Below are 26,331 nucleotides of genomic sequence, written 5' to 3'. Positions count from 1 at the left end.
GAAAAGATTATTCCTGTTTATAGACAGAATATTTGACTTACACAGGAACATTTTATCACCACCATGCAGTCTCTCATTTCCTCTCCCCATGTCCTGTACTGCTCACAGGGTGGAATTCCTCTTACCTCATTTTAGGTGCCCACACTAGGATGAAATGTATCTTATGTGAAGTAATTAGCTCAGATGTTGGCATTTCAATTTAATGAGATAAAATTCATCCAGGCAGTCTACTTATTATGAAGTATTGCTGGCCAAAGCAGGTTTTTCTGTTCTTGCTACCAAAAATGCACTCTCATGTCCTGTCCTTCCGTGTCGTGCAGGACCTGGGTTCTCCGACGATAGAAGAACAAGTTGACCAGCCTACGATAGATGATGAAACTGTGCTAATTGTTCCTTCCTCCCATGGTTTTATCCAGACATCAGATGATATAGACAGTGAATCAGTGTTGCCCCTAACAACTCTAACAGGTATGTACATTTGATGCTGGAGCTAGCGTTTGCTAAATCAGTATAGCACTTTTGAGTCCTTTTAAACAACGATCCTTGCTTTCTCTTGAATTATTTTCCAAATTATTGCTGTGAATCTTTAACCACGTTGATTACCCCACTTACTTCAGTAGAAGTTGAAGAAAATCTCAACCTCGTGGGAAAAGCCGAACAGCAGCTGCTTCGTGACTTAACTGAGTTGTTTCCATTGCCCTTGAGCCTTGAATTAGTACACACAGGCTAATGAGTAACTCTGTTTAGTGTGTGTTTCTTCATACCTGTGCTGGAATGAAATTGGTTTCTCATTTGGGAGAAAACCAGAGGCATCAGAAACGCAGTTAACCACTCGATAAGCCCTCATGGTGAGGGGCTGGGCGCTTTGGGGTGTTTGCACAGCACTCACCTGGAGGGGCTTGCTAGCTTTGCCACGCTTCCCCATGCCAAGAGTCATCTTAGGCTTGGAAGCAGCATAGATGCGTTCTCCCAGTGCTGCATCTAACAAATCCTCCTTTCTGGAGGAAGGATCTACTTGCAGAGCCATCTGAGGATCAGCCTTGGGCCTGATACAGTAATACCTGGGGAATCCAAACATGAGTCACACTGGTTGCATCCAGGTTAGTCGTGGCTTCCCTTGAAAATTGAACTTGAAAACTGACTAGTTTAATGGAGTAACATTCCTTAAAGCTGTTTCAAAGCTCAGACTGCATTTCTGTCTCATGTGTTTTTTATATCATGTTATAATGGAACAGTAAATAATGAGTTCTAATGTACGGCGTCTCCCGACAGATCCTATCCTACAGCATCACGGAGATGGGTCGCACATCATTGGCTCATCACTGGGCAGTCCTGACTCGGAAGATTCAAAGGATGTTGAAGATTTAGTGAGCTGTCACTGAAAGAAGCAGCAATCGCGTCCATTTTGCATCGACCACGTTCGCGTTGTGAAATTAGTTGCAACCCTGTGCCACGTTTCCAAAGAAAGCAGTCAGTCCATGTCTTTAAACAGAACCTTACAGTTTGAGATGACTACAGTGCACTTTTCCTGCTCAGGCTATTTTACCTCATTTGTGAAGGGTTACAGAGCAGCCAACCGAAGCCTGATGTGCGACGTTTCAGCCAGGGTGTTTCAGTGTTTGAAAGAAGCCCTGTTGGATTGCTCATTGCTAGGATCCACGTGGTCAGTTCTGAGTTGACTTTTTACTAGTGTGCTCAACTGCACACCCTGAAAACTGGACAGAAGTCAAGGATTGTGGACCGTAGCCTCTTAGTGCTGCAGCAAGAACTAGTTTGCACACGTTTCACGAAGAATGGGTGAGAATTTCTGCACTTACTGACTTTTGTAATACATGGAGCAAGACTGTTACATTTCAGGAAGAAATGTATTCCATCAAAGACTTCAGGGAGCGTGGGCAGCAGCATGAAGCGATGGTCTGCGTTCCCATCTCATCTGCTTTATCAGTACATCTACGGCACAGGACTCGAGACAGATGCTTATCGGGTTGGCCTGGTCTGCTTGTTCCTGAGCAGTCCGTTGCTGGCAACGGATAGAGCTCAGAAAGGTCACTTTTGGAAGATCTAATTTTTTTTTTTTCCTTCGTCACTACAGTAAGCTGAATAAAAAGGGAAGGCCTGTAGGGAAAGGGAAGCTGCTGGAACCCACCAGCTTCTCCCTAAACTCTTTTGAAGGTGGTTGTGAGCAGGCTGGAACGTTTGTCTCTCGCTGTTTACATGACACTACCAGCCACCTCTCTGGAGGTGATTTATGCAGCAAGTTACAGGATGGGGGGTGGTGAGGAGGTGGCAAAGTCTTGGAGAAAGCTCTGTGAGAATTTGGGCATAGGGCCTGGAGGCAGAGGAAGCCGATTACTTCCTACATTCAAGGACTGAAACAGACACTAGGCTGAGCAGCAGCCTGTTAGCTAGGGACTGAAAGAAAAAGCTATAGAAATTAAAGACTCGTGTATAAATTATTTTATTTATTTCTGTAATTAGCTCTTCATAATCAAGAGTTGGTCTTTTTCAGTCTGTGGTTTTGTTAATGTGAAAAACAAGTTGTAGTTTCAAATGGTTGCCTAGGGAACAGAAATAATTGTATATTCAGTTTAAACAAAATAAAGAGTATTTGTCTTATGTAACTGTAAGATGCCATTTATTTATACTGCTACAGATCCTTGCAATGCTGCAGTTTATTTGTACAGTAATAAAAAATGCAGTTTTTTTTTTCCAAAATGAAAAAGCTTGTGCCATTCTGAAACGTCAGTACAACTGGAATGTTCATTAAGTGCAACAGTAGCTCTTCAGAAAAAAGCAGAATGTCACATCTTATGGCAATAATTCTCCCCGACAAGAGGGACATTACATATACATTTACATGAAAATCATGTACTGATTGATCCTCGCACAACCCATTTCTTTCCTCTCAGGCTGATTGTCTTCACTTCAACAGCTCAGGTAGAGCTGAGAGCTGAGCTGAAAGCAGTCCAGTCCAGTAGTGTCGGTGCTGGGCACTCCCAATGTCCATCATTTACCCACTTCATGGAAGTACAGGTTGGCACATATACATAGCATGGCGATAGAAAATAATATATAGTAAATCAGGTTCCTGAATTTAGGTTCCAGGTCTCCTTGTCGATACCAGTAGATCTAGAAGAAAGAATGAGTTTGTATTACTTAAAAATGCCAGATATTTCTTCTTAGGAAACTTTCTATAGTAACTGAACTGGCAATTTCTAAAGTTGGATTTACTATTTATTTGAACAACCTATTTCTGGCTAGAGAAGACTAAGAACAGAGTCCAGCAAATTTTCTTAACAGTTAAGAAATATCACCTATGTCTTAACAGACTTGTGGAATACACCAACAAGAATTTGGCAAGGTGGCTCCCCCCAAAACATGGCTGTCAGTGAAATTAGGGTGCCGGGTTGGCTAAGACACAGGTGGTCAGCTTTCTTCAAGTGTGTTTTTTTGATGCTCAAACCTGGCTACAGCCAGCTCTTTGAGGACAAATGCGACAAAAGCAGCATTTCGCCCTTCGCCATCTGTCTTGCAGAGACATCCAGCCATGGAGCCAGAGACAGGCACTGACCAGGCGTCGCAGAGCAGCTTCCCAGCTTACCCAGCAGCGAGGGACAGGGCCTCAGTGCGGGAACCTCCCCAGATGACAGCTGCAGAAGGAGCTCCGAGTAGGAGAAGCTCCAGCAGAGGGAGGAGGCACTCTACTGTTACCTGCCTCTTCCTTTTTCCAGTGCTTGGGACCAACTCTCAGGATGCTGCAGCTGTTCAGAAGCCGCCCTCTGCTCTTGTACCGTTTGATTGCTTTCTCTCTCAGCCTCAAGCTGTTACCCAGATGAAAACCCGCCTGCTGTAGCTCCCTGGCACCGCGTCTCGTCCCCTGAACCTCAAAGGTCAGCGCCTTCTGCAGGCGCCTGCCTGGCCCCACCACTTCGAGCCTTTTGCTCCACCACCTCTGCAGTGCAGCCCGTGTCTGCGTTCCCCATCCCACTGCTCCGCTCTCCGGTCCTAGCTCGTCTCCGCAGGAGGCCACAGGTGACTGTCGCAGAGGTCACGAGCCCTGCATCACAGCTGTGCTGCCCAGCGGCAGTTGGCTTTAGTACGCTGCAGTCCGCAGTGCCCAAACTGCTCACCTTTATCATTGACGTGGTTAAGTAGCTCTGCGTCCTTCCCCTCTTTCCCCTGCAGTGGCCTTGCAGAATACAAACCGTTAGGGATTTGCCTACCAAATGAGTCACAGTGAGACTCCTCGACAAAAAGTGCAAGCTGGTCTCAAGGCCATATAAATACAGCTGGCCATGTAGGGCCAAGTAGCGTGTGGTTCAAGGTAAATACCACAATGCATGTTGTTGTGGAGTATAAATTATTCCTGATGTTGCAATGACGCTCCTGAAGTCTCACAAAGATAACTGCCGCCAAAGTTTCACAATATTAATTACAGATTATGCCTGCGCTCTTCCTCAAGCAGCTGCTAATTAGCAGCAGTAAGCTTGTTGTGCAAACGCTAAAATAAACCTGACAATAAGCTGATTGTAAAAGGATAACTAGTCATACAGCTACAAAAAAAAAATGAGGCCTAATGGAGTTTCTGACCCATGCAGAGAGCTTAAAATTTAAGGGGAAAGGTAACGTCTGTAAGTGCCTGCCCCTGCTCCGCTCCCTGCAGCTCCTCTTCCCTTTCTGGGAGGAGAAATTCAGCGCTGAGGAAACAGCCACCTGCAAACACATCAGGTTGTTGCGCAGGGGGACCTGGAGCTGGAGTTTATATGGGCTGGCAGGCTCCTCTAGGGGAGTAAAGAAGGCACCCCGTAAGTCAGATTTTACTCATATTTCATCCAGTCGTGCACGGCAGGCAGGGTGGTACTTACAAGTATGCCAGCAGAAATGCAACACAGGGAGATGCAGAAAGCGAAAAATACGTTCACGGGTTTTGGAGGTAGTTGCGGGAAGACAAAAGCACTGATGAGGGTGACCTGTATGGGGGAAAACACAGGTGAACGTTTTGCTCTCTCCATCCTCCGGGTCTGTGAAGATGAGAGGCCCTCCGTGACCGCTGGAGCACCACAGCTGCCTGCCGGTTTCTCCTCAGACCCTTGCCAATCTAGTGACCATCAGCTTCGGTGGGAGCTTCAGACCACAGAGCTGATCCTCCGTCCGTGGTGGTCTTTGGCTCGTCTGGAAAGCGTGGGGAAGGCAGAGCTCGAGAGCAAGTGACAAGCGACTTCTTTGCAAAAGCCTCTATCAGTCTATACATAAATAGAGGGATGTAAAGAGAAGCAAAGCAAATCTCCTGGGTTAAGCACTTTGTCCACCCTCGGTACGTTGGCACAGCACGGATATAAGCTCCCGTCCTCGTCGCTTGGGGTTGCTCAGTGTAATCAGCCCTATAATGTCACGCTGGCGCACGTTCAACAAGCTGTGTTGCGACCGAGCCGTAAGCATCTGATGGACACTTTCACTCGAAAACTCAAGGATGGGTTTTCTGGGAGCGCAGCCAGCCCTGGCCGAATGGAGGCACCGCAGCCAGCCTCACGGTCTGCCAGGAAGGCCAACCTGCCCACCCATGCGGGGCTTTTTGTTGCACGCGCAACAGCCAGATCTTAAATCATGGCAGGAGATCAAACGGCTTGAGGGAAGGCACTCCCCTTCCCCTGCTGTCAGAATTTCAAAAGACAGGCCCCGAAGTTACCACCTGGACCCCAAACCACTTCAGTCGGTGAAGGTTTGCTGTCCACTGCTGGGAGGAACCGTGGTTTCCACCAGGAGCTCTGGTTTCCACCTCGTCGCCTACGGGAGGCACGAAACACGGGCTGGGACGCGGGGTACTTACTACGAGCAGCAAGGACGTCAAGCCGCCGACGACGAGATTGATGATTCTGTCCTGAGGAGAGAGGAGAATTACACACGCGTGAGAAAAAAAACCATGCAATAACCTACCACACCTAGAGAACTGAATCACCGAGGACCCCTGTTACCAAAAAAAAAAAAAGCCTGGTTTAGCCTCGGTGCCTAAGGGGGAGCAGCTTGATGCTGTCTTAGGTGGGAACCTGCGGGCTGCTGGCAAGGAGCAGCATCTCCCCCTCCCCAGTGTCCCCACCGTCACCAACAGACACGGCAGAGAGCTCCCAGCGGAGCAGGACGTGGGAGGAAGGCAGGAGCAGTCTGTGGCGGAGGAAGCACTGGGTGAGAGCTGAGCTTAGCCTGGGAACGGCGCCCTCCGAGGGGTTTGTTCCTCCACGTAAAACCAGACCATTTGTGCTCCCGCACCTTGGGAGCCACCAAGAAAACCACCACAGAGTCCAAAAAAGGAGCTTTAAGAAATGAATCCGGACCAGGTTAGCAGAAGCAATAAACGGGATGAAATGCAGCATCACCGCCTCCCTGCGAGCACCCAGTGACTCCTGCAGCTGGGCTCTTCCACCTGAGCTGGTCTGAGCGAGGTCCGTTGTGAGTTCTGTACCGAACTGAAGCCGGAGGGGTCCCTAACCCCAGCGGTAGCTCTGGTCTAGGAGAGGCCGATGGTTTCGCTCTGCTCTTGCTCTGCCGAGCCCACAAAGCCGATTTTACAGAGGGGGGACGGAGCCTGCGCTTGGGCTCAGCTCCCTGCTGACAAAAGAGGCGGCAGGAGGTCGGCAGCTGGGTCGTCCTGCCACGGGGAGAGAGCTTTGCAAACGCAGAGGGAGGGGAGATGGAGCTGAGGAGGCTGCGGAGCAGCAACAAGTGGCCATCCCGTGTGACCAACCTAACGAGTGTAAAATCACTGCAGAGAGGCCGGGAGGGACGGCTACACAACCACACACCTGAGGACAGGAAATACCGTACAGGAACGGTATTAAATTTCGGGGTTAAATTTCTCTGAATTAACCCCAGACTTGGCAGGGGGGCAAATTGGGCAGCAGACAAGCCGGGTCCGGATGCCGGCGGCGGAGCAGCTTTGCAGCACTTTTGCAGGTCCCCGCGGGTCAGGCTTTCCCCACACTTAAACCCGGGGGCGCTGAATTTTTTCCAAACGCGCCGCCGGCAGAGCGAGGTATTTCAGGATCGGGAGATTAGAGCCCCTGATCCCGCAATCCCAGGCGCGGCAAAGCAGCGAGAGGCTGCGTTCCCCGCTGACACTTCAGCTCCGGGCGGCTTAGCGCAGCGAAAAGGTTAAAAATACACGAGCAAGAGGCCGAGACGGTTAAGGGGATTGGGGATGACGGAGCCTTTCACCTCCGGGCCGTGTCCTGGAGCGTGGTCCTGCCCGGGAGGTGCTCGCACAGGGGCTGCGATGCGTGGTGCCCTACGAGCAGGACCACCCGCTGCCGCACAGCCAACCCAGGGAATTATTTTTCCAGGCTGAGCATCACCTTATTATTACAGGTGCCGCAGGGACCCCCTCGGCACGGCACCCACCGGGGTTCATCGCTGCGAGGAACAAGCTCCTGGCTGCGCGGACACGGCCCCAAAGAGACCTGAGGGCCTTGGGGAGGATGGGGGAACGGGCTTGGGTCCCCGGAGGGTGACACCTCACATTTTGTGCCTTACATCAGCAACTCCAGACGGTCGGAGGCAATCGCAGCGGGGCTCCAGCACATCGCAGCCACAGGGAACGCCTCAGTGTCAGGTCAAACAGCACGGGACTGCAGACAGTGTTACCCCACACCCTACAGGGGCCAAGCTCACGGCCCCACTGACCGCTCCAAGACTCGGAGACATCCTCACCAGCTCCTCGCTCCTGTTTTGTGCCTCTCCGAGAGCATCCACCCGGCTGTATTTAAACGTTCCCGTCACGGAGGAACCCGAGCAGCTCCTGCTTTTAGCTTCTTCCTCGAGAAATCCCGCAGCTGGGATGCTCGGTCCCTTCGCCACTTTACCCCCGGTGCCTTCGTGTCGCCCTGCCTCCTACTACGGCTGCAGCCATGGTAACTGCAGCTGAATTTACGTCTCCCCGTCGGGACAACATCGGGGTAACACCGCCTCGCTGCGCTCCTCCTCCCAGGCTCCATCCCGACCCCACAGGCTGGCTTCAGCCCCAAACCACCGGCTTGGGGACCAGGAGAGCACAAGAAGGTGAGAAGAGGAGGCGGCTCAGGGAGAAAAGCGGGGCAGAAAGAAGGGTTTTGCCTCCCTTCTGAAGCTGCCTGGTTAATTTGGGCACTGTCAGGATGCCTAAAGGTCCCAAACCCCTTTCTGCACATCTCCGTGGTCCTTCCCGCCCCACCGGCCAGCTGAGAAGCCCCCAGCCCCATCCCATGGCTAAGGCCACCCCGTGCCAAAAAGCAGATCGATGCCGCGCCACCTCCAACAGCACCATGCCCGTGCACTTCTCCCTCCAGACCCACTCCCATTTTGAGGCAAAGTTCGCCGGTTTTGAGACGGAACATTCCCAGCTCCGGACCTCTCCGGCGTTTGTTCCTAAGCAACCCCCGGGAAATCCCGAAGGAACCATTCAGCGCCGCACAGGGAGCCTTTGTCCCTCTGCCACCGAGAGATCACTCGTTGCCTGTCCCCTACAACAGGCTTCCCCCAAAAACTACATAAATACAAATCAGTGGGGCCCCATTGGATGGGCGTGGGGTGCTGTGCAGGATGCTGGATGCACGTCCGAGCACATGAACTGATGTGCAATAGTTCTTATTTTCCGCTACCCGTTGCAAGCAGAGCTGCAACCGCAGAGAGAAGGGGAGCAAAGGGATCAAAGAAGGGGAGCCGCAGAAGTCCAGGATCAAAGGCTGGACCGGGGACGGAGATTTTGGGGTTTGGCAGAGGACCTGCGCAGCCGGTCCTGCTGCCAGGCTCCGGTGGCGCCACCGAGACCCCAGGACCTGCCTGGTTATGGCAGCTTCCCCAAACCCCATTTTTGGCTTCCCCCAAATCCCCCAGCTGTGAACCAGCCACCCCACACATCCCCTCACCCCCCTGTTCATCCCCTTGCAGATCCCAAGTCCCCAGCACAGGGGGTCCCATTTTGCACCCCCCCCAGGAACAACCCCCTATCATTTCAGCCTGCATCCCCCCCAGACACACGCACATCGCTGGCTGTGCTCTCCTAGCAGGGCTCGAACCCGATCCAGGAACCACCTGCACCCCGCATTTTGGGGATTTAGGAGGGAGTCTGACCCCATAAACGCCCCCGTGCCCCAGCTCTCGGCCCCCACCCCAAAGCCGGGAGGCTTTGGGGGATTACAGGGGATTGACACCTGCGGAGCCGCCGCCGCCGTACGTCACCCACCGCAGTGCACCCCGGATCGACGGGGGGGAGCACCAAAGGGAGCCCCCCCAGCAAACACCCCAAAAAATCAGTAAAATGCAGCTCAATGGGGTCACAGCCGTGGGGAGGGGGGGCCAAACCCCTTCCCCAAACCTTGGGGCTCCCCGCACCCGGAGCTGCTGCTCCCCATCGGGGCTAGGGGATCGGAGGGTGCTTGGGGGGCGTTATTTGGAAGTTTGGGTTTTTGTTGGAGGGGGGGGAGTTGGGGAGCTCCTCTTTTATTTGGAGGAGGGGTCTGGCTTTGGGGGATTATTTTGGAGCTGTGGTTTTTGCTTTATTTCTTGCGGGGGGGGGGATATTGGGCAGGACATTTTTGCATTTTTGATGTCAGGGACTAATTAGGAGGGGGGCTGTGGGGTTTATTTATTTATTTATAATTCTGGTCATTCAAAGGGTGTTTTTTCTTTTAGGATTTTGGGATGTCTTAGGTTTGGGGGTTTTGTTTTTTGGGTTGTTTTTCTTTTTCGGTTTTGCTTTTTTTTTTTTTTTTTTTCCCTTTGGGGGCAGCTTTGCTGTTGTCCCGGGAGGAAGGGGGGGGGGGGGGGAGCGGGGGGTCGATTCCTTCTTATTCTGCGGATTTCCCTCGTTTGTTCCCCTGCCTTATTTCTCTCCCAGGTCTCGGGCAGCTTCTTTCCATCGGGTAGGGACCTGGGGGGGGGGCTGCTCTCACAGACAGAGCGGGGGGGGGCACCGCTGGGGACCCCTCCCTCTGCCCTTCCCCCCCCGGGGGGCTGCTGCCCACCTCGGGGGGGGTGGGGGGGGCCCTCCTCCGTTTTCGGGGTGCCCCCCCCCCCAGCAGACCCCCTTACCCTGGCCGAGGTCTCCCCGAAGAGCGGCCGGCTGTCCGGCCCGCCGGTGCCGTAGGTGCGGGCGGCGAAGCCCTCCATGGTGCGGGGGGGGCCGCGGCCTCATGCTGCGCCCCGCTCCGCACCGCGCCGCGCCGCCACCGCCGCCGGCGGGCCCGCAGCTCCCGGCGCGGCTCGGCACGGGGCGGCGCGGGGCGGAACGGCTCGGCACGGGGCGGAACGGCCCCTCTGCGGGGGGGGGGCTGCGCCGCCCGGCCCCGCCCGGCCGCTGCGCGCACACCTTGGGGGGGACACAAGGAGGGAGGGAGGGGGGCTCGTGCCGCTGCTTCGGGGTGGTTTGGCTTGGTTGTGTTTTATTTATTTTATTTATTTTATTTTATTTTATTTTATTTATTTTATTTTATTTTATTTTATTTTATTTTATTTTATTCCATTTTATTTATTTTATTTTATTTATTTTATTTTATTTTATTTTATTCCATTTTATTTATTTTATTTTATTTTATTCTATTCCATTCTATTCCATTCTATTCCATTTTATTCCATTTTCTTTTATTCCATTTTCTTTTATTATGTTATTCCATTTTATTTCATTCCATTTTATTCCATCTTATTTTATTTCGTTTCATTATTTCTTTCTTTATTTTATTGTATTCCAATATTCCGTAATTCCAAATTCCATTTTATTTCATTTTATTTTATTTCATTGTATTTCATTCTATTGTTTTTCATTTCGTTATTTCATTTCATTTCATTATTCCATTTCATTTTATTTCATTTTATTTCATTTTATATTATATTATATTATTTTATTTTATTTTATATTACATAATTTTATTTTATTTTATTTTTATTTTATTCTATTCTATTTTATTCCTTTTTATTTTATTTCGTTTTATTTTATTTCATTTAATTTCATTTCATTTATTTATTTGTTTACTTCATTTCATTATTTCGTTTTATTTCATTATTTCTTTTCATTTCATTATTTCGTTTTATTTCATTATTTCTTTTCATTTCATTATTTCGTTTTATTTCATTATTTCTTTGCATTATTTCATTTTATGAAAATGTCGCGCACTGGGACAGGCTCCCCAGGGGCGCGGTCACGGCACCAAGCCTGTCAGAGTTCCAGAAGCGTTTGGACCGCGCTCTGTCATGTGGTCTGAATTTTGGGGCAGACCTGTGTGGGGCCAGGGGTTGGACTCGATGATCCTTACGGGTCCCTTCCAACTCGGGATATTCTGTGATTCTATGACTTTACTCCATTTCATTTCACGTGGAGCACCTGTCGTATGAGGACAGGCTGAGAGAGCTGGGCCTGGTTAGCCTGGAAAAGAGAAGGCTGAGGGGAAATGTCATCACCCTGTATAAATATCTGAGGGGAGGGTGTCGAGAGAATGGAGCTGGTCCCTTCTCAGTTGTGCCCAGTGACAGGACGAGAGGCAATGGGCACAAACTGAAGCACAGGAGGTTCTGGCTCAATATGAGGGGGCACTTCTCTACTGTGAGGGTGACGGAGCACTGGGACAGGTTGCCCAGAGAGGTTGTGGAGTCTCCTTCTCTGGAAATATTCAAAACCCACCTGGATGCCATCCTGCGCGATGTGCTCTAGGTGATCCTGCTCAGCCGGGGGGTTGGACTGGGTGATCTTCAGAGGTCCCTTCCAACCTCAGCCATTCTGGGATTCTGTGGTTTTATCCTATTTCATTTTTCTCTCTTCTCTTCTCTTCTCTTCTCTTCTCTTCTCTTCTCTTCTCTTCTCTTCTCTTCTCTTCTCTTCTCTTCTCTTCTCTTCTCTTCTCTTCTCTTCTCTTCTCTTCTCTTCTTTTCTCTTCTACTCTACTCTACTCTACTCTACTCTACTCTACTCTACTCTACTCTACTTTATTCCATTTAATTTTTTTTCCTGAAAGTTTCTGGCTTGTGATGCGGAGGGAAACTTGCACAGCTCAGCGGCAGGAGGCAGGTGAAGGTCACCAAGCTGACTCTTGAAGAAAGTCACGTTATTTTAGCGAATCTCATTATTGAAGCTGATACCATGATTTCAACAGATTCATTTTTTATTATTGCTGTTGTGGTGTTTTTTTTTAGACATCTGATGCTGGCAGAGCTCAAAAATGAGCTTGCAGGGTCTCTCTATTCGCCCGTGTTAAGCACATGAAGTAGATGAATGCAGTGATTACTCCTGGAGCTGAGATTTGTGACAAGGGAATATTTTTGCTCTACCCCTTAGCCAAGGTTTTCGCCCGTGCTTGCCAAGTGACACCCGGTGCACACATTCCCGGCCTCCACTTGGCTGCTAGCTGGCAGCTGCCTTTTCACAGCTGAAGATGGGTTTGTGTGCACGAAAGCCCGATTATTTTTATTACTTATTTTTTTGTAACTACATCAGTTCGTCTCACAAAACAAGTCTCCTCTTGGATATCCCTAGACCGTCATGGCCACATTTCTCCAAATGCATTTTAGGACAAGAATAAAGCAATTAAGATGCAGGAGATGTTGAGGCTCCCAGGACAGATTTAACTTTTTCATTGAAATTGGCTCTTTTGTTTCCTCCCGACCTTGTTTCCCCACTACTACCTGCTGTCATCTCCAAGACCTCCCAGGGGCTTTGAAAGACAAACCCCACTAAATGAAAGACCTGAAAGAAACGACAAAGCCACAAATGCCGTGTTATCATTTGGTTGGGGGCCCTGTTGCTGCTCAGCTCTCCATCCAAGGTCTCCCTTTAACCACTGGCCGCTGCTCGGAGAAGCTCTCGAGCAAGCGAGCCATGAAAGCAGCCACTTTTCTTGCGAAACATTTCAGCCACAGAGGTGAAAGTGGTGCCGGTGCTGCTTGGCCCCGGGGCTCGTGCTGTGTACACAGGGGCCCGGCGCCACTTGATCTCCACTCAGCCTCTCGTGGTCAACGCGCTTGAAGACCAAAGCACCGCAACTTCAAAGCTGAATGATACTGAATTCAAGCAAGGACAGAAAATTACCAAGCTTCCTCCTTCACTTTGTCTTGAGCTTGACTCTTCCCTGAGCTGAAGTGTTGGATGGAAAGTCAGAAACACCTCCCGTAACCCTCCGGCGTTTGCTCCCACGCTCGCTGTTTGGTGACAGACGGTCTTCAGGGCTTATGGAGAGACTCTTCATGTCACCTTGATCTGCTCAGAAGAAAAATCCCACAGGGTGAGAGGTGTTTCCTACTGACATGCAAGTGCTCTTGACCTACGGAAATGTCGCAGTTGGGTTTTCACTGATTTTTCAGCACTTGCATGTATTCCCAAGCACCCTCTGGCTCTGCCCAGATAAATACCGAGGTTTGTGTCGGGTCTGGCTGGAGGAGAGCAACCATGGAAGTCCCCTGCATCACATACTGCATTTATGCTTGGAGTTACAGCTCAAAATGGACACAACCATCTTCAACAGCTATTGACTAATCACCAATAATTAAGAACAGATGCAAAATACAGCCATAACCTGATGAAAACACAAACTATTACTTGTCCATGTAAAGCATTAATAGATCAGATGAAGACACCAACCAATGGCACTCAAACACACCCTACAATAGCTGGTTCCCGTAAGACCAGTAAAACCATTTACCTGGTGTTCACCATTGGCTTCACTTACATAGCTCAGTACCACACCTCAAATATTGTGTTCAGTTTTGGGCCCCTCACCCAAACTGATTTATGTCCCTCTAGGACATAAATTGACACAAAACTCCATTTCTATTGTTTCCTTCCTTACCCATCATCAGTGCCTCCAGCATGTGAAGCTCTAAGATTTTGGTAAGAAGGCGATCTCTTAGACTGATCAGGAGTAAGAAGACTGGACTTCATCTATAGATCTCTAGAACAATATTTTCTCTTATCAAATGCCAGTAGATAACATCCACTAGGTTGACCTCCACGATGCTGTAGTCTGTGGTCTGCAGAGATGGATCACAGTCCTGGTGAGCCAGTGCTATGGTGCCTACAGGAGCAGCACCAAAGTCACAGGGGCGGTTTGTGATAGCTGGTGCTCCTGTGAGCTGTCACATAACCCTGGGACAAGCCAAACACACCCTGAAGGGCAAAAAGTGCTCAGGTGTCCATGCTGCTGTCAGAAGAGGAGAGTTACTCAGCCCATGGTTTGCTGGAATATCTCATTTTTTTAAATGCTACATGTCTTCATAACCAGTCTGCATCTCCCGCCTCGACCTTGTGTATCAAATGGAGGTGACACGTTCCGTTAGGAGGCAGCAACCCTCATCTGATGAGTGCAAATCGGACTGAGCCATTAATGCATCGGATCCAAGAGCACACAGCAGATTTAGCAGCTGACTCAGCCGAGCATCTGGTTTCATGGCACAAACGGCTCGATAGATTGTGTTTCTGTCTCTGGGTGACACTTGTTTGGCAAATGCTGCGTCTTGTTGAGCTGGGACCTCCTCAATAGGACACGTTTGGATCATTAGGTGACAAATGTCCCTTTGGGAGCCGGTCTGCTTTTCCATGAGATCCTAGTCCGTGGCAGCAGTTATCTCAGCGAGACCTCTGGTTCGTGCACGTGGTCCTGTTCACGAGTTTCCTTCTCTCTGTCAGGGCACGATGCAGCTGAATTCCTCCGGAGGCTGGAGATGAATGACTCTTTGTAGCAAGAGTCCGCAGGGAAGGGAAAAACACAAGCTAAGATTCAAAAGTTTCTTTGAGAGATTGTTTATTGAGGGCTGTACAGGAATAACAGCAGTGAGAGCAGCGCAGGCGTATCAAGACTCATCATTCGTTTAGGGGCTAATAGGGATTTCTGCCCCAAGCTGAGATTTGTCTGTCATAAGTGGAAAAGGAGGAAAAAGGTTTCTGTGTCAGTCATATGATATTCATGAGCTGACGTGGTATAACAGAGGCAGAGGCTGCTGAGATCCTAGGTGAGGAATTTCCACAGGAAAAAGGAGTGATTTATGCCACCGAATAAGCTACCAGTGAGTTTCCATCTGGAGTCTTGGCATCATTTTTGTCACTCAAACTCAGGACAGACTACTCCATTCTGCAACAGGTCAGAGAGGAGCTCAGTGGTAGGATGCGTGATAAGGCAGGGTCTGTCCTACAGTGGAAGGAAGAAGAAGCTCAGCTTCGTTAGCCTGGCAAAAGAGAGGCCAGGAAGGGATACTGTGTTTTTTATTACACAGCGCAGGGAGGAATAAATGCTAGGGAATGAGATAAAATGTTTAAGCTAATGGTTTATGCTGGCACAGAAACAAATGGCTATGAGTGATGTACCTGTAGTATCACGTTCAGACTGGGAGATTTCAGTCAATCGAAGGAGGGAGGCTTAGGACAGCCTCTTAGGTGGAACTGCGGGAGCAGAAAACCAGATTGCTTTAAGGATGGAGTTTGATTTATGAGAAGTAATATGAGGTGTGAGAAGGGAATTGGCCTGGAAACCAGACGTCCTTTTCAACCTGAAGTCCTCTTTCTACAAGTGCAAGCTCAGCAAAAAGATCAATTTGGCAGCAAGCCCTATTCCACCCACTGCACTTTAATGCATTTGGTGTGGTCCCACTCCTGCAGCCAGAGCTCCAGCAGCAAACCCTGCCGACATCACAAGGCTGATACACAACTCTTGCATCCAAGACCAGGATCAGGCTTTGGTATGGCTTTGGTTTTCTCTCACATATCCACCGAGCTCATATTTCAATGTTCAATGTCAAACTTATGAAATCTCCCTTGGAAAATAGGACCATGCCTCCAGTCCTGGCACGTGTGGTTGAAGACCTCTCTACCTTACCATTTATGTTAGTACTCAAAATACACGTCTCATCCTCAGTGCAAATGCCATAAATGTCCCTAATGGATATTCCATACCTTACATTGTGGGGCAGCAATGCAGCATGGGCGTGCAGGGTGGCTGCACAGTGTTTCCACTGATGCTCACAGATACAACAGGTCATACAACAGAGCTGTGGTTAAAGCTTTCCACCACATTTCAAAGCTTAGGAGATCCTCTGTGTCCTCTTTGCTACCTGACAGAAATGAACAACTGATAAAAAGATCTGCCCCATTTGCTTAGTGATTTTTTTGAAACTGAATCAGGCTCTGTTGTCTGAAAATAAAAAACAAGCTGCTACCATCAAGTTCAAAACAAGAACATTTACAGAATCCCAGAATGGTTTGGGTTGGAAGGGACCTGAAAGCTCACCCAGTGCCACCCCCTGCCATGGGCAGGGACACCTCCCACCAGCCCAGGCTGCCCAAAGCCCCATCCAGCCTGGCCTTGGGCACTGCCAGGGATGGGGCAGCCACAGCTCCTCTGGGCAGCCTGGGACAGGGCCTCACCACCCTCTGAGTGAAGAATTTCCTCTTTATAGCTAATCTAAACCTACCCTCTTTTAGTTTAAAGCCATCCCCCCTTGTCCTACCAGCACACCCCCTGACACAGAGTCCCTCCCAGCTTTCCTGAAGCCCCTCCAGGCCCTGGCAGGCTGCTGTGAGGTCTCCCCGGAGCCTTCTCTTCTCCAGGCTGAACACCCCCAGCTCCCTCAGCCTGGCTCCAGAGCAGAGGGCCTGCAGCCCCTGATCATCCTCGTGGCCTCCTCTGGACTCGCTCTGATACATCCCTGTCCTTGTGCTGGGCCCCAGAGCTGAACGCAGGCTCCAGGCGGGGTCTGACGAGAGCAGAGCAGAGGGGGACAATCCCCTCCCTGCCCTGCTGCCCATGCTGCTTTCATAGAATCACAGAATCATTAGGGTTGGAAAAGCCCTCCAAGGTCACCTGGTCCAACCATCCCCCTACCACCAATGTCACCCCCTAAACCATGTCCCCAAGCACCACGTCCAACCTTTCCTTGAACACCCCCAGGGACGGTGACTCCACCACCTCCCTGGGCAACCCGTCCCCATGCCTGACTGCTCTTTCTGAGAAGAAATGTCTCCTCTTTTCCAACCTAAACCTCCCCTGGTGCAACTTGAGGCCATTCCCTTGTCCTATCACTAGTTACCTGTGAGAAGAGGCCAACCCCCAGGACGCAGCCCAGGACACAGTTGGCTTTCTGGGCTGCAGGCACACATTGCCAGCTCATGTTGAGCTTCTCATTAACCAGCACCCCCAGGTCCTTCTCCTCAGGGCTGCTCTCCAACCATTCTCCACCCAGCCCGTGTTTGTGCTTGGGATTGCCCCAACCCAGGTGCAGGACCTTGCACTTGGCCTTGTTGAACCTCACGAGGTTTGCACAGGCCCACCCCTCAGGCCTGCACAGGTCCCTCTGGATGCCATCCCTTCCCTCCTGCGTGTCGACTACACCACACAGCTCGGTGTTGTTGGCAAACTTGCTGAGGGTGCACCTGATCCCAGTGCCCACGTTACTGACAGAGACGTTAAACAGTGCTGGTCCCAATACTGACCCCTGAGGAACACCACTTGTCACTGTAGAGGGCCACCAAATTTGTCAGGCATGATTTAACTGCCACAGTTTTGATGCCCTGTTAGACTGAGTCACTTCTTTCTACAATATCATTCTTCAGTGAAAAGCAGGTAAGCTTTTCTGGTCAGAAATAAAAGCCTAACTTATTTTGTTGTTGTTGTTGTTGCTGTTCTTAATGGCTAAAATAATATATAAAGAAGTCTCAGATGGTTTAATATGGCAATGGTTTGTTCTGATCAGGCTAGATACAGTTTCCCTTCCCTTGCTCTTGTTTAGTATGCTTTACATTTATCACAACCGGCTGTGTTTAAGTGTCAGAGCTGTTCCAAGGCTATACACTAAGCTGAAGCTCTCCTTTCTCAAAAAATAGTCCTGGCATTGCTTCCAAGAAACAGATTTGGCACATAAATTGCAGAGAGCTTTGGAGTCTTTTCAGAACATCAGCTCCACCGACTCATAAAGAAAAACAAATTCTCTCCTCTAATATTTTATTTATTCTAAAGGCCATCATGTGGTTTTCCCTGTTCTCTGGGTGAAGATTTAATTTGGCACACGTATGAAAATTTCAACATATCCCAAAGCTAACTATATATCCTTGCCGTTGATGCTGCTGCCCCTGTAACTCCTCAGCTGGATGCCAGCCGGCTGCGCCATCCTTAGCTCTGCAGGTCCTTCCAAGTGGTCTGGTGCCCTGGGTTTTGTGATGCGTCACTTTGTTCTGTAGCTCTTTGTTTGTGCTGGCTCTCTGCTGCGATTTATCTCAGTCCTGGCTCCAGCAGCAGCAGCCACTGCTCTGCCATCTCCTTCCCCGTAGCGATTTCAGCTTCTCAACATCACAGTTAGTGATTACAGGCTGGTAATTGGGTTTTGCACCATTAAATCAGCCCCCAGCATGATGGCCTTTGGGCTGTTCTATTTGGCATGGTCTTTTTTTTTTGAATGGATGTGGTTTTCTTTGGAGCTTTCTAGCAAAGCTTCCACAAACCAAAATTCCTGGAGGACCCCAGAGCTATTTTTGCCTTTGATTTCAAGTCCAAAGGAAAACTGATTATCAAACCTGCTTTGTTAAAATGGACTTTAAACTCATCTCTGTCCTAACAAATAATCAAACAGCCACCCCAAGGAAATGCTGTGGAAAAAGAAAGAAGTGGACAAACCATCTTGACACTGGGATCTCCCAAAAGAGGTGTGTTCATCTCCATCCATGGAGAGTTTCACTCAACCCTGGTAGACCATCAGTGGGAAAAACAGCTGGAGGACTTGTGGCATTGCTGGTGCCACCTGCATAGAAAAGGACGTGAGTTGTTCCATCAAGTCCTGCAATTCTGGGGTTGTACATTTGCCTTTGCATGTGCCACAGGGATGTGCCCTGCTGAGAAGACATAGGATTTCTGAAGTTTGCTTGTAGGAAGAAAACAGGAACCAAACCCTTTATGTACTGCAGTTCCCACAGTCAAGTTTATTTAGTAGCTGCCTGTAAGGACCAAAGGATCTCTAAACTGACATCAAGCAGAGTTACAGACATCTTCAAATGGAAACAACAAACCCCAAATTCAGCAAAACTGTTTCTGCATACTCTATCTGTAATCTAGAAATCTAGCTAAAGCTCCTTGCTCGCTTCTCTTGGCTTATAGCAAATTTATTTGAGTCTCTCCCTTACCGTTATTGGAGACTTTCCTTTAAGAAATTATGCATTATTTTAGGGTGAGTGGAAAAATCCACCGGCAGTCAGACCCAAAGGGGAATACAGCATCACCAAAATGATACGCATCAGCACTCGGCACTAGGGCTGATGTGAGGAGCCCAAGACAACCAGCTCCTCCCAGCACATGGACATTGTGGGCACTGGCTGGGACATGGAGAGGACATTAGCCCACCAGCAGGAGAAAAAAAATAAATAAAAATCACAGGTTTTATCATATGCAATAAAGGAAGGGTCTGGGGGAGCTGCAGGGCAGTCAGCAGAGGGAGATGTGGGCTCACACATGCAGCACGCAGCCCCAGCCCGTGGCATCCCTCAGAACTGGGGCAATGCAGCAGGTTTTAAGTGTTTCACCAAAAAGCAATTCATTTTACTTTTTGCATATTGATGTTTTAATCTTTGAGAGATTGAACAAATAAAAGAGTTGAGACATTCAGAGTCAGGGATGTGCTGCCTGAATTATTCATTATAATCAAATTTCTCCTTTATGTTTTCCAGCAGTTTGAGTTTCACCAGGACTGTGGATTCTCCCTCTCTCACATTATTTTATTGAATGTGTCACAGAAGCTTTCCAATCTACTCCTTCATGCTCAAAAATCTCAACTGAAAGAGGCACGGCATTTGATAGATTTAGAGAAATCTTTTTTTTTTTTTGAGAAAAAGAAAAAAAAACTTCAAACAGAGAAATGCTTCATATTATATATATATATAATATTTCTTTATATGAATATAAAGAAAATGTGAAGAAAATGCCTCCAACACAGATGGATCTTCCTGCTTTGCTCTGATATAGAAAAGCAGGAATTAAAAGAATTTGCTGGTGGGTTTTGTTGTTGTTGTTCTTTGTTTGTTTACTATCTGATAGGTGCAAATAATAAAATAGATTGATAAATGTAAATGGTAAAGATAAAAAGATAGATGCAAGTGGTAAAATTGTAAATAACAGAGAGGCTCTTCCTAAACTAATGTTCTGAATGACATTTTAATATCTTATTATCTATAGCATAATTAAGCTTTTACATTTCATCTGCTTCAATTGCCTTGTGTTGTCAACAATCTGCTCGCAATACTCATTTTATCAGTCAATATCTGTTCTAAACACCTCTTCTGAACTCATCCTTCAGGTGTATTAATCTAGTTACTCTGTTGAAATAGTGCTCCGGCCTGATGAAATTTTAATCAGGTGACCTTTTATATAAATCTCTGTAGTTGCGAGCGTTATGATCTTTCACACTGAGCGTGCACAGCACCAGCCCGTCTCTCCATGCACATCCTAGCACCTATGTCCTGGTGCCTGCAGCCCACCAGCTAGCTCTCCCCACCTGTGTCCCAGCACTGGGGGGGTTCCCCCCGAATCCATATGTTTGGGACAAGCAGGCCCTCAGGGCAGATGACTAGAGGGAATGGCCTCAAGTTGTGCCAGGGGAGGTTCAGTTCGGAAATGAGGAGACATTTCTTCTCAGAAAGAGCAGTCAGGCACTGGGACGGGTTGCCCAGGGAGGTGGTGGAGTCACCGTCCCTGGGGGTGTTCAAGGAAAGGTTGGACGTGGTGCTTGGGGACATGGTTTAGTGGGTGACATTGGCGGTAGGGGGATGGTTGGACCAGATGCTCTTGAAGGTCTTTTCCAACCTTAATGATGCTGTGATTCTATTCTGTGATTCTATGAGGTCTCGCAGGCACCCTGAGCAGCACTGAAGAGCCAGGCTCGCATCAAGCCCGCCTGCTTTTCACTCCGTCCCCCTGCCAAGCCCGGCAGCTGCCAGCAGCGCAGCGCCCAGGCAGGACACCTTCCTCTGGCTGAGGCGTTGGGGCGCTCCTGCCAAGGGCGAACATCTGCGGCGAGGAGCTGGGCCCACGTCCTGCTTCCCAGCCAGGGATTGCTGAGCGCCTGCCAGCGAGGGAGGAGGTTTCTGTGGTACAAAGTCTCTCCAAGGCACTGCCTGGTTGACTGCCCACACACGCTCACCCTTCCCTCAATACGTGCCCCGTGCCCCGTTCCCCTCCCTCCCTTGCCCTCCTCCTTTTTTTTTGAGGCGTTTCCTTCCCCCGTGTGAGGATGTGAGAAATGAGAGCACCTGGGGCAGTGAGCTGTTGGTGAAGGAGGATTCAGTGAGTGCCACAGAAACACCAAACAACAAGGGAAGTGCTAAATTAACCACACACAAACGTCAACGAGCAGGTGATAGCAGTGAGGGTAACGAAGGCCAGGATTCCTCAGGCAGCACCTGGTGGGAAGTTAAAAGAACAAATCCAGCCGTGATGGTGGTCAGCCTTGGTTTGTGACTGTTAAGAAGGAGGAAATATGGTTAGTGTGAGTACTATGGGTTATTTGAGGGGGCTTGGGGCACTATTTTCTTAGAGTCACCCCAGCGTAAATATCATTCAGTCTTTCTTTTAATTTAAAAGCAAAAAATGGATCTTTCTGTTACCTTCTTAAAAATAAGTGACAAGTTGATTTATTCTGTGAGGTTTTAACCCAGATAGCTATTTTGCAAGTCTTTTCTCAATTTGTTATCTTTTAGAAAAATTCAGAAAGCGTAGCTGGCTGCCAGGATTACTAACATCATTCCTACTCCTTGAAGGTCCCTTAAATTGATTTCTACAAGATGCAAAAACTTGGGAGTTGCAAGTTCCTTGAATGTTTTAGGGGTTTCATATAGTTCCTAACTCATCCTTGTACATTGAGGGAATGGTGACAAGAGGTATCCCAGGTAAATTAATGCACCTGGTTCCTATGCTGAAAAACAGGGGACTCAGAACTGCCCAAAGCTTGCTATGGGATGTTCAGGGGAATGACCAAAGACATGGAAAGGGCACGATCAGGATGGAGTATGAGAAGATGGCAAGGAGGAGGGTTAGAGGGACACTCACCTGTCCAAGCTTTGCACCTGACCCCCACAGTCTGGCCTGACTCCTTATTCAATCCCCTTTTTACCGTCTTTTCTGTGTCATCTCCCCGTTTGACAGCACCTGCAGCAGCCTGGCTGTGTTTCTTTCCCTAGTGAATTCAGCCCCACGTGCCTGCAATTTGCTTGCAAACTTCAGGCTGCACTGGTTGGTGAGTAGAAGACCTGCAGCTGGAAAGGATCAAGGTCTGGGACAGGTCAGGGAGCCTGGGTGCAGGCACTGGACAGAGCTAGAGGCCTTGCTGATTTTCCAGGGATCTGCGAAGCCAGGAAGTGTGTGAGCGAGAGCACACACAGTGATGAGCCTCTCTAGAGCATGTGCTCAGCCTTGCTACGGGCTGGACTCCAGCAGAAAAGGGCAGCCCCATCCATCTGCTAGGGGTGGAGAGACCGCCTGGGTCCCTTGGGAGGTGCCCCCAATCTTCCATCTATAACGCATAGAAGAGTATTGAAGCTTTTAAGTATGGGAGAGGAAAAAAAAAGAAAAAGAAAAATCCACGAAAGCACCAAAGAGCAAAGATTTTGTGTCCCAGCACTGAGATATGTAAATGCACTGGCTGAACGGAGTACCCAAAAAAATGGTTATGCTTGTTCAAAGTTACACTGCACTTTTTTTGGTGCCAGCCTGGAACTCTCCTGCCAGCAGGCATTCCCCTGCTTCTTGGGAGTGCGCTGGACTACAAGGAAATGCAAAGTCTCAACTTCAACAAGAAAGAAAACTTTTTATTGAGAGCAGTGTAAGTCATTACAAGGTGAGCACAGGCAGGCTGCTAAGAAGCAGCTCCCACACGTAAGTGACAGTCAGTGGAACAAGGGCAATATGAGAGAACATGCAAAGAAAATAAGGCAACGTGATTCAAGCTGCTTTCAGACAGGCTCCCCCTCTTTCCTGAAGTGTGAGGCCCAGCGACATCAACAGCTGTTGAGTTAAAGTCATCTTTACTGAGTCTGAAGCCAGTCAATCATTTTCAGCATCTTGAAACAAGGGAACCATGTCTAACCATTGAAAAGTTGAGGTTCCAGTGTCTTCAGGGCTGGAATTGTCCGCTCAGGTACCAAAGTGAGTATTAAAATGTTCATACTGTCGTTCTGTGTGGTAATGAGCTGCCGTGACTGTAAAGCAATCATATAACTGTAGCATCACTTTCAGACAATACTGTTGCACAATGAATTCACGTAAAGGCTGAAAACATTGAAATTCACCCAAGAACACAAAAATACAGCCTTTATTCCCTCCTTGTAGCTGATGAATTCAGAGAGGCTGCAACCCTGCCATTTCCCTCGTAACTGTTGAATACAAAGTCTAAGAAGTAGGTCTTGGAAAAGTTTGTTTTACCACCTTCTAGGAGCTTCAACAAGCACAGAAAACATTCATCCTTGCCTTGCACAAAGCCGTGGAGTGAATTAGAATGAGACCACTTACTCCTGTGGGTAGCTGGTTAAATACTTGCTAAGAAGGAGCCCTGCCACCCGTTTGTTCATTGCAAGCACTGCAGTGTGCCCTGCGGTGAGTACAATGGAAGTGCTTCCACAGAATTACTTTTGCTTTGGAGTCTAATTAACAAAATGGCGCATATTCTTATCTCCAGGCAATAAAATGGAGAAATATGTTTTCCTTTCTCTTTTTAAAGTTACTAAAATTGAGTATGGAGTTTCTGTAACAGCATCCAGAAGCACAAGTTATTTATCTAGATAATCCACACGAACTGGAGCGTCACCCTGAAAATGAAGCAGAGCTTCCTCGATAGCCCCATTCCGATCCCTTTTTTTGCAACTTAAAGACCTTAAGCTAAGACACAAGTAAGCTGACAGCCTTCAATATGCTTGAAAGACCCGAGGTGACAGACATTTCAGTTAAAGATTTATGAAATAAGATAAAATATTGACACTTTTTTTTTTTAATAGCTTTTTGACTAGAAGTGATACATCCAGCATGGCAGTAACAGAAGACTTGTTAGTGCTTGCGTATCAACTTCACGCTCAGCAGAGCTGAATACCAACTCCATGCCAGGAAGAGTAACTCCAGCAAACATCGTTACGCTAGATTAACGTTATCTTGAGATCACAGACACATTTGGGCAAGAACCCCATAGTTGCTTCTTTTTAAACAGAAAATGAGCCCCTTTGACTTCACAGCCCCAGATAAAAATTAAGTAATTGAATAAATGAAAGGGGTTGTAAGGAACCTTAAATTTAGCATGAACTGCCTTGAAATATGAATACAAACTAGATGTCAAAGGACAATTATAACCAAAACTGTCACTGTCAACACAAGATCTGGTTTATAATGAAGTGAGCGAACTCTCAAATACAGCATGAAGGCTGCCAAAGGGTATGCCCGTAAGCTGGTCTCCAGCACTAATTACAAGGCTTTTCTTTTCTTTTGACTGCTAATCTTTTAAATATGACAGGGAGATTCAACCTTTCAGCACACACACAGTGCTTAAAAGTTTTGGTAATAAAATCTAGGCAGCTCGCTCTCTCAATGCCAGAAGAATCTGCCAACTCTTACAAAAATCAGCATTTCTGAAGCAGGTGAGGCTGTTTATTTGTTTGACTTAAAATTGGCTGACTAGGGGCCTTGCAAACTTGGGATGAGGAGGAAAACAAAAAAAAACACCAAGCACTTACAGACAAAGCCTGACCAATTGGTGTTAACAAAGACAATGACCAGAAACAAACCTGGTGGGTTTCACTCATTGATAAGGAAAGAAGTGGCATGTGGGAATGTTCATTCCAGCGGGGTTATCTGATTGAGGACTTCCAAATTACAAAACAAACACCAGAAACAAACCTGCTCAGTCCCAGTGATTGCTAAGTGTGAGAATGTTTATTCTAGCAGGGCTGGCTGATAAAGGGCTTCTAAATTGGGATGCAAAAGGGAAAAAAAAAAAAAAAGGAAGCAATAAGCAAACACACTGGGCTGGGGCATAGATCCGACAAAGCGATCACGAAGACATTGACAAGAAACAACCCCTGCCTGTCGCACTAAGAGCTGGGCCATCCACAAGTCAGAGCCACTACTCCTAGGAAAACCAACCAGGATGTTGCAGCTGCTAAGACTGGAAATCAGGAGGACGCAGGACAGGGGCAGTGGTGGGATCCACAGGGCAAAACATCCAGGGCAAGGCAGATCAAAGACGGGCAGTAGGCAGAAAAGCGTGTGACAGGGAGGTGGTTTCGTGTAAAATGGCGCTGGTCATTATGCTTGTCTGGCTGAGCCCTGCACCTGACCACCACGGCCTGTCCTACCTTCTTACTGAATCTTTTCGTATGAAATCTTAACTCTCTCTGTGTAATCGTGCTCTCCCTCTCACGTGTGCTGCAGGGACTAAGTGCCAGCTACTTGTGAGTCCTGCGTGTGTGTGAGTGGAAACCGGTGCCAGACAGTGGAACCAGTGGGGATCCCACCGGGATGGGGACGGTGTGTGTTCCCAAAACCAGCTACTGGCGGAGAGCTGAGTGAACGAGGTGAGTGGCACACAGAGGGGCCGCGCTGGTACTCAGATCATTTGCAGAAGTGCGTGTGCTTGCGAACCTGGAGCGTGGCGCCTGTGCACCTGCACCACTGACTTGGCCCTGCCAGCTGGAGAGGAAGAAGGGAGTCTGCTGGCTGTGCTTATGTTTTATAGGAATCCTGCCAGGCGGTGCTGCTGAAGGCGTCACGTTGTAGCAGTCTGTGTGACGGGCCACGTCAGCGTCCTGTGTGTCTGTGCGTCTCTGCGATGTGCGCTCAGCTTTGCTGCTGGCTTGACCCTGCACAAGGAAAGCAGCAGCCACGTCCCGCAGGCTGAGCAGAGACCCCGGGCGCCAGGCTGCTGTGCTCCGGAGGCCTGGCTTTGGAGCAACTGGAGGAGGCGGCTGCGCTCTCACTTCGCTTAAATACTGCTTCTGAGGTAAATAAAAAAAAGACTTTGGGTGTACCTTACCTATTGCTCAGAAAGACTTTTCTTGTTGTAACTGTTTCTATCACAATAACCAGTTGTTTAAATCTGCAGTTCAGCACTGGTCCTTGCGGCTTGGTTGTTCAGCGTCCTTTATTAAAGTTTTCTGCTTGTTATTCCTGCTGTTCTCAAGGGAACGTTTGTTTGCCTTTCGGCCTTACTTTGGCCCCCTGGAGCCTCGTAGTCCTTAGCTATACCAAGAGACCGTGGCTGACATTAGCCATTCTCAACAAGAGCATATTGTTCAGAACAAAGATTAATGACTACCTGTAATGGACTTCGCACACAGCCCAAATACATGACGTCCCTTTGCCATGGTTTTTTTTT

The 26,331-nt window shown here is 48.5% G+C and overlaps 2 protein-coding genes across 5 annotated transcripts in view; one reads left to right on the top strand and one right to left on the bottom strand.

Moving 5' to 3' along the window:
- DMTF1 (cyclin D binding myb like transcription factor 1) overlaps positions 1-2,616 on the top strand; it is a 29,586-nt gene extending 26,970 nt beyond the window's left edge. For all 4 annotated transcript variants that reach the window (XM_035549441.1, XM_050715747.1, XM_035549443.2 and 1 more), the window contains 2 exons: positions 321-468; positions 1,273-2,616. In XM_035549441.1, the coding sequence (XP_035405334.1) occupies positions 321-468; positions 1,273-1,382 (258 nt within the window). In that variant the 3' untranslated portion in view covers positions 1,383-2,616. The remainder of the gene's footprint in view (positions 1-320; positions 469-1,272) is intronic.
- A 100-nt stretch (positions 2,617-2,716) lies between these two features.
- On the bottom strand, positions 2,717-10,137 carry TMEM243 (transmembrane protein 243). The gene is made up of 4 exons (XM_035549446.2): positions 10,060-10,137; positions 5,828-5,878; positions 4,866-4,970; positions 2,717-3,129 (listed from the first exon to the last, which is right to left on the bottom strand). Exons 1-4 carry the CDS (start codon positions 10,135-10,137, stop codon positions 3,007-3,009), a joined length of 357 nt encoding a protein of 118 aa, XP_035405339.1. The 3' UTR covers positions 2,717-3,006.
- Positions 10,138-26,331: the final 16,194 nt, after the last annotated feature.

This window comes from Cygnus atratus, chromosome 1 (assembly GCF_013377495.2).
Source record: "Cygnus atratus isolate AKBS03 ecotype Queensland, Australia chromosome 1, CAtr_DNAZoo_HiC_assembly, whole genome shotgun sequence".
NCBI classification, from domain to species: domain Eukaryota; kingdom Metazoa; phylum Chordata; class Aves; order Anseriformes; family Anatidae; genus Cygnus; species Cygnus atratus.
The sequence above is the reverse complement of the archived record's forward strand: the minus strand, read 5'-3'. Positions and strand labels throughout refer to the sequence as shown.